At 55.3% G+C, this 14,789-nt stretch overlaps 1 protein-coding gene across 10 annotated transcripts in view; it reads right to left on the bottom strand.

Moving 5' to 3' along the window:
* RBFOX3 (RNA binding fox-1 homolog 3) overlaps positions 1-14,789 on the bottom strand; it is a 429,808-nt gene that overhangs the window by 82,407 nt on the left and 332,612 nt on the right. For 5 of the 10 annotated variants that reach the window (XM_043905311.1, XM_043905309.1, XM_043905317.1 and 2 more), the window contains exon 1: positions 1,283-1,507. The exons of 4 other annotated variants lie outside the window; for them this stretch is intronic. In XM_043905311.1, coding sequence (XP_043761246.1) covers positions 1,283-1,387 — 105 coding nt within the window. In that variant the 5' untranslated portion in view covers positions 1,388-1,507. Of the gene's footprint in view, positions 1-1,282; positions 1,508-14,789 lie in introns of those variants that run through there. One more of the 10 variants, XM_043905319.1, reaches the window with a different exon arrangement.

The raw sequence follows: 14,789 nt of genomic DNA, 5'->3' as shown, positions 1-14,789 counted from the left end.
CCCACCATCCAAAGGCCCTGATCCACCTGGACCTCTCTGTGTCCCCAAGAAACACACACTTCTGCCATCCTCCCTCCAAGCACACCCCTGGGGGAAGTGGTGGAGGAACACGGTCACTTAGGCCTGGCCTGACCCTGACCATCAGCTTTGGGGTGGCACCCTCTGCCCTCTGCCTCCCATCTCTACATCCGGCCCAGGGTACAGACCTGGTCCTATGGGAGTCCTTTCTCTGGATCAGGCAGGCCCTAGGATGGTCAGCCTGAAGCTCTCCTGGCTTCACCATCTTCCCCCTTCAAGCCCCAGGCCTTCCCAAGCAGTCACCTCGACCCTGCAGGCCCAAGTAGAGGGTGAGGGTCCTTAAGATAAAGAAGGCAGCCTCACAGCACCGCGGAGTGGGGGGTGGGGCGGGGCGGGCAGGTCGGAAGGTGTGGGCAGCTAGGGCGGGTTAGGCAGGGTATGGCAGCCCCCAGCTGGCGCTCGCCAAGCTGGAACTGCAGCCCTGAGAGGCCAAGGGGGCTGCAGGAGGCGAGGGAGTCCCCCGCTCTGTCCCCGAAACAATGTCCCCACTGACTCCGCACTGGGTGGGATCACAGGACTCCCGCCCCCCACACCACAGCCCGGCAGGCAGCCGGCAGCTGATGTCCTGTGCGCACCTCCCCGTGGATCGTCCTGGGGATTTGGGGGCTCAAAGTCCCTTGGTTTCCAGCACCCGCCTAGCCAGCCCGAGCTTCCTGCGCAGCCCCGCAGATTACAAAAGTCTGGCCCAGCCCCCTCCCCGGTTGGAGCTCCCGGGGCCTCCCTAACCAGCCCCACCAGGCGAGTGGCCCGCCTCCCCCGAGGCCCGGCGCGCAGTCCCCGCTGCAGCAGAGCTCTGCGCCCCCGTCGCCGCCTCCGCGCGGCCCCCTGCCACTGCCCACCCGCCGGAGAGGGGCCCCGCGGCCCGGCGCGAAGTTCCCCAAAGTGACCAGGGCGCCGAGAACCCCTGCCCCCTCCCCTCCCCTCCGGCTTCCCCCGAGACTCCGCCCGCCGCCCCCTCCCGCGCCTTCGGAAAAGTTGCTAGCGACGCCCCAAACTCCAGCCCCCGGCCCCGCGCCGCGCGCGCCCCAGGTGCCCCCGCGCTCGGCCGCCGCGCAGGGGCGCAGTTCCCCCCACCGGGCTCCGGCGCCATGACGCGGGGAGCGCAGCGGGGCCCCGGCGGCGGCGGCGCGGAGGCGGCCGAGTGCGGGTGTGGGCGGCGGCGCGGAGCGCACGTGCGCCGGGCGAGGGGCCGGGGGCCGCTTACCTGTTGGAGGTAGAGGAAGGCTGGCGGGCACGGCACGGAGTGCGGGAGCATGCTGCCGGAGTTGGACAGCAGGAGGCAGCCCGAGTTCGCCATGGAGCACAGCATGGGGCGGCTGGGGGGCGCCCGGCGGCCGAGGAAGCTCTGCGCTCGCTGCGCGGCTCGCACCCTCCGCGCGTCCCTCGGTGTGTGCGCGCGCCCTGCCTCCCGGGCGCCCTCTCGGTCTCCTCCTCCTCCTCCTCTTCCTCCTCCGGCCCTCCCCTCCCCCTCGTGGCGCTCTTTAAGAGGGAGGCATGGAAGGAAAGCGGCGCGCCTCTGCCCGGTGCCCCCCTGCCCGGGCGGGGACGCTGGAGAGAGAGCGCGCGCGAGAAGATGGCAAAGGAGGCTCTATGCGCGAGAGAATGGCTGAGGGGGAGCAGGGGAGAGGGAGTCCGTCACTTTGGAGCCACCGGAGCCCTGTCTGCAAAGAGTGGTGCGTGTGCGTGTGTGAGTGTGCGCGTGTGCGCGCGTGTGTAGCGGTGGGAGGGGGAGTCCCTGGCGTACTCCAACATCAAACAGCCCCGCGCGGAGGGAAGAGAATCCGGAACGACGGCACAACCGCTGATCGCACACTTAACCCCTCGCCCGCTGGCGCCCGCACGGCCAGCCCTCGCACCCTCCCACGGGTCTCTCCGCTCCCCTCCTCCTCCTCCCCGCACCCAGCGGCCACTCCCGGCTTTGGGGTCTGGAATCTCCTTTTGCCCCCCGCCCTGTCCACCGGCCGCTGCGGAGAGCAGGAGCCGCTCTGCCGGCTCTGCGGCCCGACCGGAAGGCGCTTGGTCCTGCTTGGCGTTCAGAGAAGCGCCTCTTCTAAGGGAGGCCGGCTCAGTGGCGGGGATGTTGGTGATGTAATGAGGGCATCTACGCAGAGGCTTCCTCGCTGGAGAAGCGTCTACTGCTGCCCGGGGCTTGGAAACCCGACTGGAGCCCCTGGGAACCTCTCCCACCCTCCCGCTGGCCCTCGAACCCCATTTATACCCCAGCCGTGCCCCAGACACATGGCCTTGTGGACACTAATTACACGGGGGAGGGCGGCAAGGGGCAGTGGCTACAGCCGCATCCTCCCCTCCCCATATCCAAACACACTGGACTTGGTGTGCGCACATCAATGGAGCCTGAGTGCACAATCAGATCCCTGACCCCAGTCCTCTCCTGGCAGAAGTCTTGACTGTGCCCTGCACCGTGACAGGTGTGTGTGTGTGTGTGTGTGTACACATGTGCATAAATCTGCAGCTTCACCATCCACACACGCACACACACGGGCCTGCCATGGGTCCACACTTGCCAGATGCCCCCTCACCAAGCCCAGTTTACCAGGACAAGCCACAGGTGAGCGTGGCTGTGAGAGGGACAGCCTACCCCTCACCACTGTCGGAGGCAGAGACAGTAGGACCCATACCCAGCCTCTTGCTCTCACTTATGTGTACTTCCTCCAGGCAAGGGGCAAATCCCAGAGACCTAGTACTGATTCTGGACTCACCAGTCCTGTCTAAAGACACCTGAGATTCCAGTGCTCTTACTGTTGGGGAGCAAGCCCGACTCGAGGGAAGCAGGGCTGGGACCGCCTGGCAGTGGGAAGACCCACTCACTGGCTTGGGAGTCCAGTGGAGGCACCTGCTGTGTGATCTTAGGAAATTTGCTTGTCCCCTCTGGGCTTTGATTTCTCCCAACCTGAAAGGTTGCTTGGCTGATGTCTGAGACATAACACTTGCTTCAGGATGGGTCCATGAGAGCTATTTAGGAAGAAGCAGCAAGGGGGAGTGGTGGGGGGATACTGAGGTTGGGCTCCCTCCAAGCCGTTTGGGAACAAGCTCAGCTTGAACACTGTTGGCAGGTGTGTGCCCCTTGGATGCCCCTCTCTGGGGCACCCCGTGTCCCTTGAATGAAACATTTCCTGTTCTTCCTCCTCTAGGAAGGAAAGGTGGCTGGGCCACCTCTGGCAGGGAGGCAGACAGAAGGAGGGTCGAGGGACCAAGGAGAGGTGGCGGTGGGAGAGCTGACCGTCATGTTGGGTGGCTGTCTTTGCCTGGCCTTTCTTCTGGAGACTCCCTCATTGCGCTGATCCGGGGGTGGTGCTGGCACAGAGTGGAGATGGGGATAGTTGGCTATGGACTTGCAGAGACCACCCCTGCCTTCAGGCTGGACAGGTTATTAACTTAGCATCCCAGAAGAGGTGCCCCTACAAGCCTAGGGCAGTGACAGGGTGGCACAGTGCTGAGGCCTAGGGCAGTCGACTGGTTAGAGCGTTTGCCAGCAGAGACCTTGCTCTTCTGTGGCGGGTGGGACCCCAGGGTGGCGCTGGTCACAGAACCGGGCAGCCCTGCAGACTGCCTGCCTCCCAAGTCATGCTGCTCTGTCCTGTTGTTTCAGAAGCCTTCCCCTTCTTCTGTCCTCTCCTGGCACCTCCAGTTGCCACACAGGAATTTGGGGCAGCCGTGTGGCTTTCACCCTCAGCCCTGGGCTCCGTGTCCACCCTGCCCGTGACCCATTCACTCGCCAACTCAGTGTTGTTACAGAGCAGCTACTGAGATCAACGCTTTATCCTTCTCATAAGAGAACTTGGGAGTGTATCCTAAACAGTGCCTAACGCACAGGAGACAGACACCCTCTGAGTAGACTCTCATGCCTTTTCTTATTGTGAATCTGCTGTGTGCAGACACTGCAGCAGTTGCTGGAGCTGTAGGAATAAAGTTCTCTGTGCTGGGAGAGAGCACGTCTTCTCGTAGGGAAACCAAGTCAGCAAACCAAGATTGCAGCCGCCTGTACCGAGAGCTATGAAAGCAGAGGATAGTGGGGGCTCAGATCTGGGTGAGCTTAGACGTGGGGTGTGGTCAGGGAAGCTTTCCTGGAGGGACTCCTGAACTCAGTTATCGGCCCGGAGAAAACTGGGGTAGTGACTGAAGTGCCAGCTTCGGTGGCAGTATTGCTTCCAGCAGCCTCGGACCAGCTCATTAGGGAGCATCTCGGCCCAGGTGCCTGCCTTCCAGCCTCACCTCCAGAGGGTGTCAGGCCCAGGGAACGTGTCTGAACACCTGCCTCCATCAGCCACCTAATCACACCCCGGCTCCAGCCAGAGTGAGAACAGCAAAACAGAACTGAAAGAAAAACCTCCAGAAAAAGGACCTGAACAACGTGTGTGTCTGGCTCATGTCTCAGGATAGGGCTGCGTGCCCATGGCCTCCTGCACTGTTTCCTGAACTTATGACTTTCACTACAGCCAATTACTAAATGGCAAATTGAAGAGGCCTCGGTTCACCGAGGGGTGCCTTTTGGGGGACATAAGGCCACGGAAGAGCTAAACAGTCTCTCTGGCCCCCTCCCTCAAGAACTGAAGGGTCAGGAGGGCAGGATGCTGGCTGGTTCACAACCTCAAGACAATGCCTGGAGCAGCTCCTGGCAGGGGTGAGTGTGGTTGTCCCTGCTCCATCCCCCAGCCCCATCCCCACTCTGAGGCCGGCCTTGTCCCTGTGATGAGTGGACTACAGCTGCTGGAGGATCTAGGAAGTACAGCTGCAGAGGGCTGGGCCAGGCTGCTGCAGAAAAATCAGTGCCCCTGGGGTGGATGTCCACACGGTGTCAGGAGCATCCCTTGTCTGTAGTCTGGAGGAGAAAGGGGAGAATGCTCTGGGCTCCTCCGACCATGCTCCTGGGAGCCCCCCAATGGCACGGACCATGTTTAGTGGGACTGTTTCTGAATCTGTGCCATTCTCTCCCAGAAGCTCCAGTGCCTGGTACAGAGGCATTGCATGAGACTGTGGGGTACTACGCTCTTCAGATCCCCTGGGCCCCTCCAGACCCCGTGGTGTCTCCTGGGCCAGGGGGGCCGCCCTGAACGGTGAGTGGGGGTTCCCTGGGCACCCCGTGCTCAGCTGCCCCCGCTTCTGGGGCGAAGGGAGGCTGCGAGCTGGGAAGAGCTGTCAATCCAGTGCTAATATTCACTACTTAAAAAAAAGAGCCAAGGAAAAAAATATCCTATTCGCCCTGAATCTGAGAAGGGCCTTGTTAGGGAGGCAGGAACTGAGCTGTAATTATTTCTGCGCTCCTGGGCACCACTATAAATATCAGGCAAGGAGGCACCTCAAAAGGTCCGGATGGTTCCCAGGCTTTGGAGATCTCCTGGCTCCTTCCTGCCCCCACCCTGTGTCACCTTCCTTGGAGTAGACCCTATAGGGGGTTCCGGGGCAGCCCCTTCTCCCCCAGCCATTCTGGGCAAGGCTGCCTGGGGGATTCAAGCCCGTGTAGCCTTACAAACACTCTCAGACTCTTTGGTGTGCACCTTTGTGAAGTGGGGACACAGGGTCTCCCTGGGGCAACACGTGCCAAAGTGTTTAAAACGGTCAGTGTTCTTAACAAAGGCGGCAGTTCTGTGGCCAAATGATTTGGGAGATTGTTGCCTAAGACAACAGCCCAAGCCCCATCCTTTGGAAGGTCCAAGGCCACACCTGGGCAGAGCCCAGCAAGAACAGGAAGCCCTGTGGTCCCTTTAGGGGAGGCTGGGTGGGGGTTACAAATGAGCCTGGGCCTCTTTCCCCTCCTGAGTGTCCAGACTGGCATCCTCAGGCTTCACCCCATGTAGGGAGGACAGCATGGAGCTTGGCAAAGGCCTCCCAAGACAAGGGGTGAGCTCACCGTCTCCAATGGCAGCTGGGCCATAATCTACAAAGACAGTGTGCCCCGTGCTTCCAGCAGAGCCAGAGCTCTGTGCCCCAACATTGGGGTGTTTGGCACAGGCTTGGGTGTGAGCACTGAGGGGCCAAGGAGGCAGGAGGTGCAGAATTGTACCCGGCATCTCCATGGAGATGGGAGGTGGAGTGGGCCAGGGTGGCTGTGGCTCAGGGATGTATGTGTGAGGGGGCGTGGAATGACCCAGGCAGTGTCTTTTATGTGAACCAACCAGATGCCCACATCACCAGCTGAACACTCTCCCAGGGGAATTCATGCCCCACTTCCACAGTGGGGTGGCGTTGAGTGGAGTCAGGGGACAGCTCCAAGCTTGGGGCTGTTTGGGGTGCCTGTAGCAGACACCACTGGGGGAATGTCAGGTTGAGCACACAAAGAAGCTCTTTAGTCATCATGTAAAGTGGAGGAACCCCCCAGATTCCCTGAAGGCTTGCGGCTTCCATGTCTCGGGGGTGGGGACGGTTTCTGTCTCCTGGTGTGTCCAGTTCTCCCAGAAGGGCAGGAAAGCTGGCGGAGGAGCCCCTGCCGGGACAGGTGGGAACGCACGGCCCTGGCTGACCAGGCCATGCCGGAGGCGTCCAGCAGAGGGCCCACTCACACCGGCCAGAGCTTCCCCTTTGAGGTCAGTACCATAAGGAGGGGCCGCTGGGGGTGCTCCCCACCCTTGGGCCCCTCTGCATTCCCGAGCCACCAGGTGTTTGGCAACAGAGAGGGAAAGGCAGTCCCGGCCCAGGCTGCCTTGGCCAGCACCCACCTTCCAGCTCGATGGGGATCCCCCACTGCTGGTGCTGTCCCCCTTGGCCCCAGCAGACACTGCAGCAAAAGTAAGAATTGGCGTGCAAAGGAAGTTTATTTATCTGTTTAATTAAGAGGCGTTTGCCAGCCACATTCGGGTCCATCCGTCTCACTTACAACCATGTCCCGGCAAAATTAAACATAATAAATATAAGGAGACTGAAAGCAAAGGGCACACTCGAGATATATGGGCAAAGCCAGAAGTTGCACAGGGTTGCAGTTATAAGCACATCTTTCTTTGGCAAGTTCCTCTCCCCTCGGGGCCTGGGAGCCAGAGGAATGCTCTCAGAGAAGGGCTGTGGGTGCCATTCCGCTCTGCTTTTCCCACTCAGCACTGTTGCCAAGCTTTATTTATTTTAAATGAGCCCCCAGGACTTCTCCTTCTCCTCTTCTGGAGAGGGGGAGAGAGCTCAGCACAGAGCAAGAGAACATCTGAAACCAGCCAGCGCTGTGATGTTCTATCTTGGGGCTTGGTGGGAAAGAGGCCTCAGCAGCTGCAGCCCTGGAAAGCTCTTTACAGGCTCCTGCTGCATCTGGGCTGTGAGCTCCTGGCTAGGAGGCGGGCTGTGCTGAGAGAGCCTTGGAGAAACAGATCGGAACTCTTCAGTGTGGCCAATGCACCATTCAGCATGCTGGCCCCCAGAACCCACAGGGTCTGGAGAGGGCCAGAGGAGGGAGAGGGGCAGAATTCTTTTTCAAGCCTCAAGAGCCCGACTGTTTGCTTAAACTTCTTGGGAATGAGAGTGTACAAAGCGAAAAACTGGTGATTTATTATCATTATTGATTGCTAACTGTAACAATACCTTGCACTGGCTCAGTGCTTTTCTAACCTTTTCATCTCACTTGATCCTCACATAGTAGACGGGGAAGGGAGAATGATGCCCATTCGGTTTATGATGACACATCTAGGATCTCAGAAGTGGCCCAAGGTCACACAACTAGGGAGAGGGAGAGTTCAGGCTGGAAAATAAGCCTCCCAGTTCACAAACTCACACGAGTCTTTCGCTTCCCTTCCACGACTGTGCTTGGCTCATGTGCTCCATTGAGCATCCTCATCATTAGCCCTTGGCTTTCTCTCCTAACAGGATCAACCCCAAACCAAATCTGTTAATGTAATCGTCATTTGCAGTAGCCTGGGCATTTACTAATCACACTGCCGCTCAGTCTGCATGGCAATTATTTTGAATTTCCTCTTTCTCATTAGGCAGGAGGTCGCAAGAACTCAGTAGGGTTGCTGAACTCTATGATGAAGCCAAGGAGAGAAGCTGCTATTGGACAGAGGAAGCCCTTCTGCAGGGTTCCTAGCTGGTCTGCCAGGAGAGGCTCAATTTCATGAACCCTCATCTCACATTCTGAGCCTGGCCCACCACCCAAGCTCTCCTGTCTATCTAAATCTGGGTGTATCTACTTGGCTTCCTGTGCCAACACAGAGAATGACCGCAGAAAAGAAAAAGTCCTGAGAGGTACAGCAAGTCAGTATATTTGCTTGGAGATGAAGATTCCAGCTTTGGCTGGCTCACGGATGAGATGCCCTTGGATGGCAGGGTCCCCAGTGTAGAATGACTGATGATAGCCTCTGCTTGCACTAGGGCAGAGCTCATGTTACAGGTTTATCACCAGCAGAGGCTGTGGGAGCAGAGAAACCTACATAACTCGCTGTTCCAGGCACCCCACCCAGGACGGCCCTCCTGGGCACTGATCGCCCTCAGCACCCTGATTTGCTGCCTTCCAGCACCAGGGACAGCGCCAGCATCTTGTGTCTGGTCACCACCCTGTAGCGAGACATAGTCCCTGGAAGGGAGAAACACACTCATAGGCCCAGCCTATGGAGCTGGAGGGGACATTGGGATCACAGTCCAGTCTTCTGCCTTCTATCTGGCAGTCACGAAAGCTTTCAGGGACTGGCACTCTCTCTTTTTTTTTTTCTTTTTCTCGAAGTACTCCACTGAGGGAGACCTAGACATCTCTCTGGGGAACTCGTTCAGATTTTTATCACCCTGGCTGTCAAGAAATTCTGTCTTGTGTCTCACACAGACCTTTTCCACCTTAATTTTATTCAATGGAGAAAAGCCTTGAAGGAATTCCAAGGGGGAGCTCGGACCAGCAGCTGAAGCCACTGTCATCTCCAGCTCCCAAGAGGGACTGGGAATCACCCACAGGAGCCTGTAGAACAAAGCTGTGTGCTCCAGCAGCTCCACGTGCTTCAGGGTGTCAGGAAGGGAAGACTGTGTGCTTGACATTTAGGAATCCCTCACATGGACAGAGGAGCCTGGTGGGCTACTGTCCAGGGGGTCATAAAGAGTCAGACATGATTTAGTGACTAAACAATAACAACAAACAATTGTGACAGGCAGGAATTCATGTTAAAGTTCAATTAGAATTGACCTGAGGACACAAAGAACCAAGGCTCCCTAAGCAGTGAGCCATGGGAAGGGGTCAAGGTGTGTTATTTCATCCATAGGGGGTGGATCTGAGCTGCCTAGGGTAGAGGGCCTATTCCATGCTTCCTGCCTCTTCATAGCCAGCAAGTGAAATAGCTGGACTCTTCAATTTGCCATCAGTTAAAATAAACCTTACTTAACAGAAAAACAAGTGACCCTTCATTCAGCCTTGGCTGAGGAGAGGCCACAAAGGGATAGATCCAGGGAAACCCTCTAGAGAGGGAATGATGAACAGGGGTTAGCCTGGGTCCAAGGACTGTGAAAGTCAAGTCCTCCAAACTCTGAACAAATCTGAAAGTCTCTGGGTCAAACATCTGCCTATAGCCTCAGCCAGTTAAAAAGCAACCTCAAGGCTGCAAGAAGCAGAATGCGAAGGGGCTGGCTCTTGGCTCCTCCTCTGCCCCTTCCTGCCCCTAAAGCCAAAGAAATAGCTCATTAAAAGCTCATTAGGAGCCCAAGACCACAGAGGCCCAGAGAGGCAGTGCTGTCCTGGCAAAGTGCATGACCCCGAGGAGGCAGGTGCAGTGTGTTAGGCGGCCAGTGCCAAGCTAGAGACAGAAACAGAGAGATGGAGCCAGGAGGTGGCCAGTGCTGGGAGGTGGACAGCGGGAATGGGGTGGGAGGCTCTTCCGATGAAGTTTTATGTGAGCTGAGCTTGTTTCAGGACTCATGGGGTAGAGACTTACCTGTCTGCCAGGAAGCAGAGGAACAGATCTGTACCTGCAGACTCTCCTCCTCTCACTCCCAGGGTGGCAGAGGCCACATATGTATTCTATCTCAGTCTTTGAGGGGAGTGAGCCAGGGTTGGGAGGGAGGGGTAGGCAGGACCCTGGCTGGTATCAACTCTGCCTGACAACTCAGAATACACCAGGGAAGTTTCGTGAACTGGTGCACACTGGAGGATAGTGCAGCAGAGAAAGGGGCTGTGGATGCTGCTTGCTTCTCCAGATTCCCTAACGATTGCCAAGAGAAGGGAAGTGGGGCTTCTCTGCTGGGGAACTTAGACGTGAGGCTATTCTGGGGCCCCCAGCCCTTCTGACTTCCCATCCTTCTGCTCCCTCTCACTCCTTCTTGGGGGTGGGGGGGGGAGAAGCCCTCCTCTTCCTTGATCTGCACTGGCATTGGGGTCCAGTGCTGTTTTGGCATCGACGCAACTCTAAAGTTCCAAGGCATGAGGTTTCTGAGAATTCACTGGCAAGGAGGTTTGGGGGAAGTTGGCAGCCAGCTGAGGTCCCTGTGCTGCTCATAGCAGCTCCCAACCTCTCCTCCTGCTGAGAGCTGCTGCATCAGGATGAGGGGAGCCGTCTGTGCCTTTTCTTGCTTCCCTAGGATGCTGTGACTTTTGATTCCTGCTTGATTAATATACAGCCAACAGAGACTGTATTTAAGGCAGCTTTAATTCTCTCAGGTCACCAAACTCGGGAGCAGCAAAGCTGCAAGGAGCCAGCCCTGCAGTAGATCAAACACTGGGACCTTCAAATCGCTCCGTGGCCCAATTTCTCATCGCTGCTGCCGCCTGATAACCCTCCTCTAGCCTGGAGCCAATATCTCCGTCTTCCAAGGGGTGGGGACAGGGACTGGATGTGGAGGTCCCTGGCTGCAACCCTCCTGGCAGCCAGGAAGGAGAGCTGTAGGTCTTCAGCACTTCAACCCTGCAAGAGTGAGCCGTTCAGCACCAGGGACAGCTCTGCTCCCCCCATGCCCTGCTCCTGCCTTCCTGAGCCAAACACAGACAGGTGTCAGTGACCTCACTGTTTGGCTGTAGGTGGCCAGTGGCTAGCCCTGCTGATGGCCACCTTTCACCAAAACATCCCAGCTGAGTAAATCTCACCCAGCACATTCTCACTGACAAAGTCTCCCTTTAAGGCTTCCTCTAGATCCAGCTTTCTTATTTTCTGACCATCGGAAACCTCCCCAGAAAGAAGCAGGCTGTTCTTAGCTAGGACTACCTAGCCCATCTCCCCACTGGTCCCCAGTGCCTGGAGCTCCTGTGGGCCTAATAGTTTCCTTTCTGGCTCTCCCTCATGTCCTCCCAAGTTCTCTGTCATTAGCATCTCCTGAAAGGCAGGCTAATTTCTCTACTGAGCACCTGGGTGTTCACTTGTTTGGTGGGGGGCTGTGGCAGGGGGGAATCCTGTGTGGCTGCCATTTCCTCCGAAGCGTCTTTTATAGACCTGGTCTGTGTTGCAATTCAGGGAGGCACCGTGGAGCAGTACAATGCGGGAAGATTACATTCGGAAGCCGAGCTTGTAAATTACCTCCCAGTGGGGGCAGGGAATGCGCTTGTTCACGGAGAACCCAGTGCGCAAAGCCATTCTCATTTCGGAGCAGGATCTTCCTGGATCAGACTCTGATCAATCCCTGCTGCCACCAATACACCACATATTTTGGAGGAAACGTTCACATCAAAGTTGAGGAAGCCCCGGACTTGCCTTCTCAGGCTCACCCCTTACTGTTTTATTAGGATTTTCCTCTAGACCTAGCCCTCACTGGATTTATTCCCCTTACTCTGCCTCTATACACTTAAAAATATCGTCTATAGATTTTCAAATTATTGCTACACTTTCTAAGAGAAGGATGCAGTGGTTAAAAATTAACAGCAAATTTATAGGAATTCTATATGGCAATTACAGAATTATAATGAAGTGGCTGCCACTTGGCCGAGTGTGGGTAATTGGAAATCCACGCTGGGAGACTAGAATCTTTACTGTATTGGAATTGTATTTTTGAGAGTAAATGCCTTGGAGAGGGTCAATGGAGCCTTGAGCTGGCCGGGTTCTCTGGAGGAAAGAGTGGCAGGTTTATTGGCAATAGTTTAAAAGAAGTCTCCCTTAAACTGGCACACAGGAAGGGAGGTAGGAGTTCTGGGCTAGGAGGGTGGTCCCATTGCCTTCCAGCTTGATCTGGAGAAGGCAGGAGATAGTGTGAAGGAAGGGGTTTCATGACCAGCAGAGGCAAAGAGATAATTGAGATGGAGATGGACAGAAGGCAGTCAAGAAACCTGGTGTTCTGTCTGGCGGGCTAATTCTCCTCAGAAAAAAATGGTAGGAAAAATCAGATAGATTACTTTCTCATGAAGACAATAACTTTGTCCAATTTTACATGGTGGAGGCTTCACTCCTGTACTTGCTACAGCAGAAATGGACTGGGACTACCTTCTCCTCTTTCCTTCTCTTTGAGATCCCAGGCACCCAGAGGGTCCAAGGTGGGTTGTAATAAGGAACCTCTGAGAAAGTGAGTTCTACTAGGAATTAAGGTACAAGTTGCCTCATAGTTCTTTAATAGTTTTCTCTAGACCTAGCACTGTCCAATACAGGAGCCATTATCCCACCCCCCTGGGTGCAAAATACAAGTCAGATTTGGTACAGTACAAAGAAAGAAAAATAATTTGTATATTCAATTACATGTTGAAACAATATTTTGGATATATTGGGTTAAATAAAGTATATTGTTAAAATTAATCTCACTTGTCTCTTCCTTTTCATTTTTTAAATGTGGCTATTGGAAAGTTACGCGTGGATACATGCCATTTGCACTTCACTCTCACAGGGTCCACTGATCTCGAGCGGGGGTACAATGTCTTTGTACTCAGCCCTGGCAACATCCACTCATTGCCTGGAACAGTGCCTGGCTCACAATGGGATGCCCGCTGGGTCTCTTTTTGTGGTAGGGTCCAGAGAACACGTCTGTGTTGGCAGAAAGGACACACCGATCCCTCCCACCTCAAACACAAGCGTCCAGCAACAGAGTTTGCTCCATTTAAATCTATTTGTGTTGCTTGGTTTCCCTTTATTCCATCCTGATGTCTGGTACTGGAGCTTGTCATTACGTCCTGCCAGTGCAGTTGTAGAAGCCCAGAGGCCAATGGTGGTGGTAGCAGGCTGGCTTATCTTCTTACTCTCCCTTCCTGTCCAGGACAGGACAAGGAAACCAGCACCCCAGGCACCTCTCAGCTCTGGGGCTCAGCTCATGGCTGGTGCTTCTGCCTCCTGACCTCAGTGGGAGAAAGCATCTCAGCAGCTGACTCCCAGGTGGTTGAACTTGTTTGCATTTGGCTCCTGGGTCAGCCTATTGATTTTCCTTTCCAGGGTAGAGTGAGCGGCTTTGGAAATTCCATTCCAGGGATCCAGGGCAGGGCAATAATTATCATCATCATCACAGTGCTTTGGACAGATCGGATCTCAGGCACCCAGCTTGCCTTCAGCCTCATTCTATGCCCCAGCTCCCTGAAGGCAGGGAGAAGGATGCACGTCATGCTTCCCATGTCATCGGGAGAAAAAGATGCAACACAGAGGGCAGAGCAGTGCTCAGGGTGGAGAACGGAACCCAGGGCTTGGGGTCTGAGTCATCACTCTTTCCTACTTGAGGGACAGAAGCAGAGCTGAGCTTCTGGGGAGACTGCAGTCCCAGGTATCCTGCCTTCCACCACACAGGCAAGCCTCAACATTTCCAGAACCCTCTACCAGCAGGAAGTGGTGCACACTCACACTTGGGACTTGCCCCAACCTGGAGGCAAGCCCAATTTCTGCCCTGACCAGCCATGAAACTTGAAGCAAGTACTTCAACATCTTGAGCTGTACTTTCTACATCTGTAAGAATGGGACTCAATACCTCCCTCAAGTATTGTGGGATTCCGTATACAGTGGAGCTGGCAAATGGTAGATGCTCAATAAATCATGTTAATTAATTCAACAGATATCTATTGAGTGCCTCCAAATGCTGGGCTTTGTTCTGGGTCCCTTGTCTCTGCAGCGGCCATGTGAGACAGCCAGTGATGTTGCCTTTCCCTCCACCTCCCCGGACCCAAATTGCCCTGATCATCTCCCGAGCCTTGGGACAGGAAGTATTGCTAGCCCTCAATTATACATGTAAATGGAGTGGAACGTTTCACTGATAATTCAGAAAGAGCAGAGAGTTTACAAATAATTCTTATTTGAATTTGAAATATATTCTGCTTATATTCTGCTTATTTTTGCATCGGATTTACGTTCCTAACTACTGTTTCTTCTGGCTTATGCCCAAACTTGTTTACATACTCAGAGTTCACACTGGTTGGTAGTAAGGGGTGTGTTCCAAAAGTACACTGGGCCCACCATGCAGAAAACAGTCCCCCAGTGGACTGATACCCACTGAAAATGGAGCAGTGGGCATGGGGGTTCCTTTCTGGTTTCTGCCCAGGAGGGATGATAGAGGACACGTTAATTTTTGCTTCAAGGTTTCTGCCTATGTGGATGGCTAACATGGTGGGCAACACGGAGGCCTAGAAGCCACAATGACTCTCATGAGCCCTGTTTTCTTTCCCAGGGACATAAAACAGAGATGAAATGCACAGCCTTTCTTTGGGAGTGTGGTCCACATTTTGTTCTCTGTCTCTGTCTGGGCTTTTCTCCTTGCGTGTCTGCCCCTCCACGTCTTCCTGTCTGTGTGTGTGTGTGTCTCCATCATTCCCCACACATTCCTCCACTATTTTGAGCACTACCCCCAAGGGCAAGCCATGAAACGGATATTTATTTCAATAGACATACCTTTCATGCAGCTGGAGATGGGGAGACCCA

Source organism: Cervus elaphus, chromosome 5, assembly GCF_910594005.1.
Source record: "Cervus elaphus chromosome 5, mCerEla1.1, whole genome shotgun sequence".
Classification (NCBI taxonomy): domain Eukaryota; kingdom Metazoa; phylum Chordata; class Mammalia; order Artiodactyla; family Cervidae; genus Cervus; species Cervus elaphus.
Note: the sequence above shows the minus strand (reverse complement) of the source record. Positions and strands in the feature narration are given on the sequence as shown.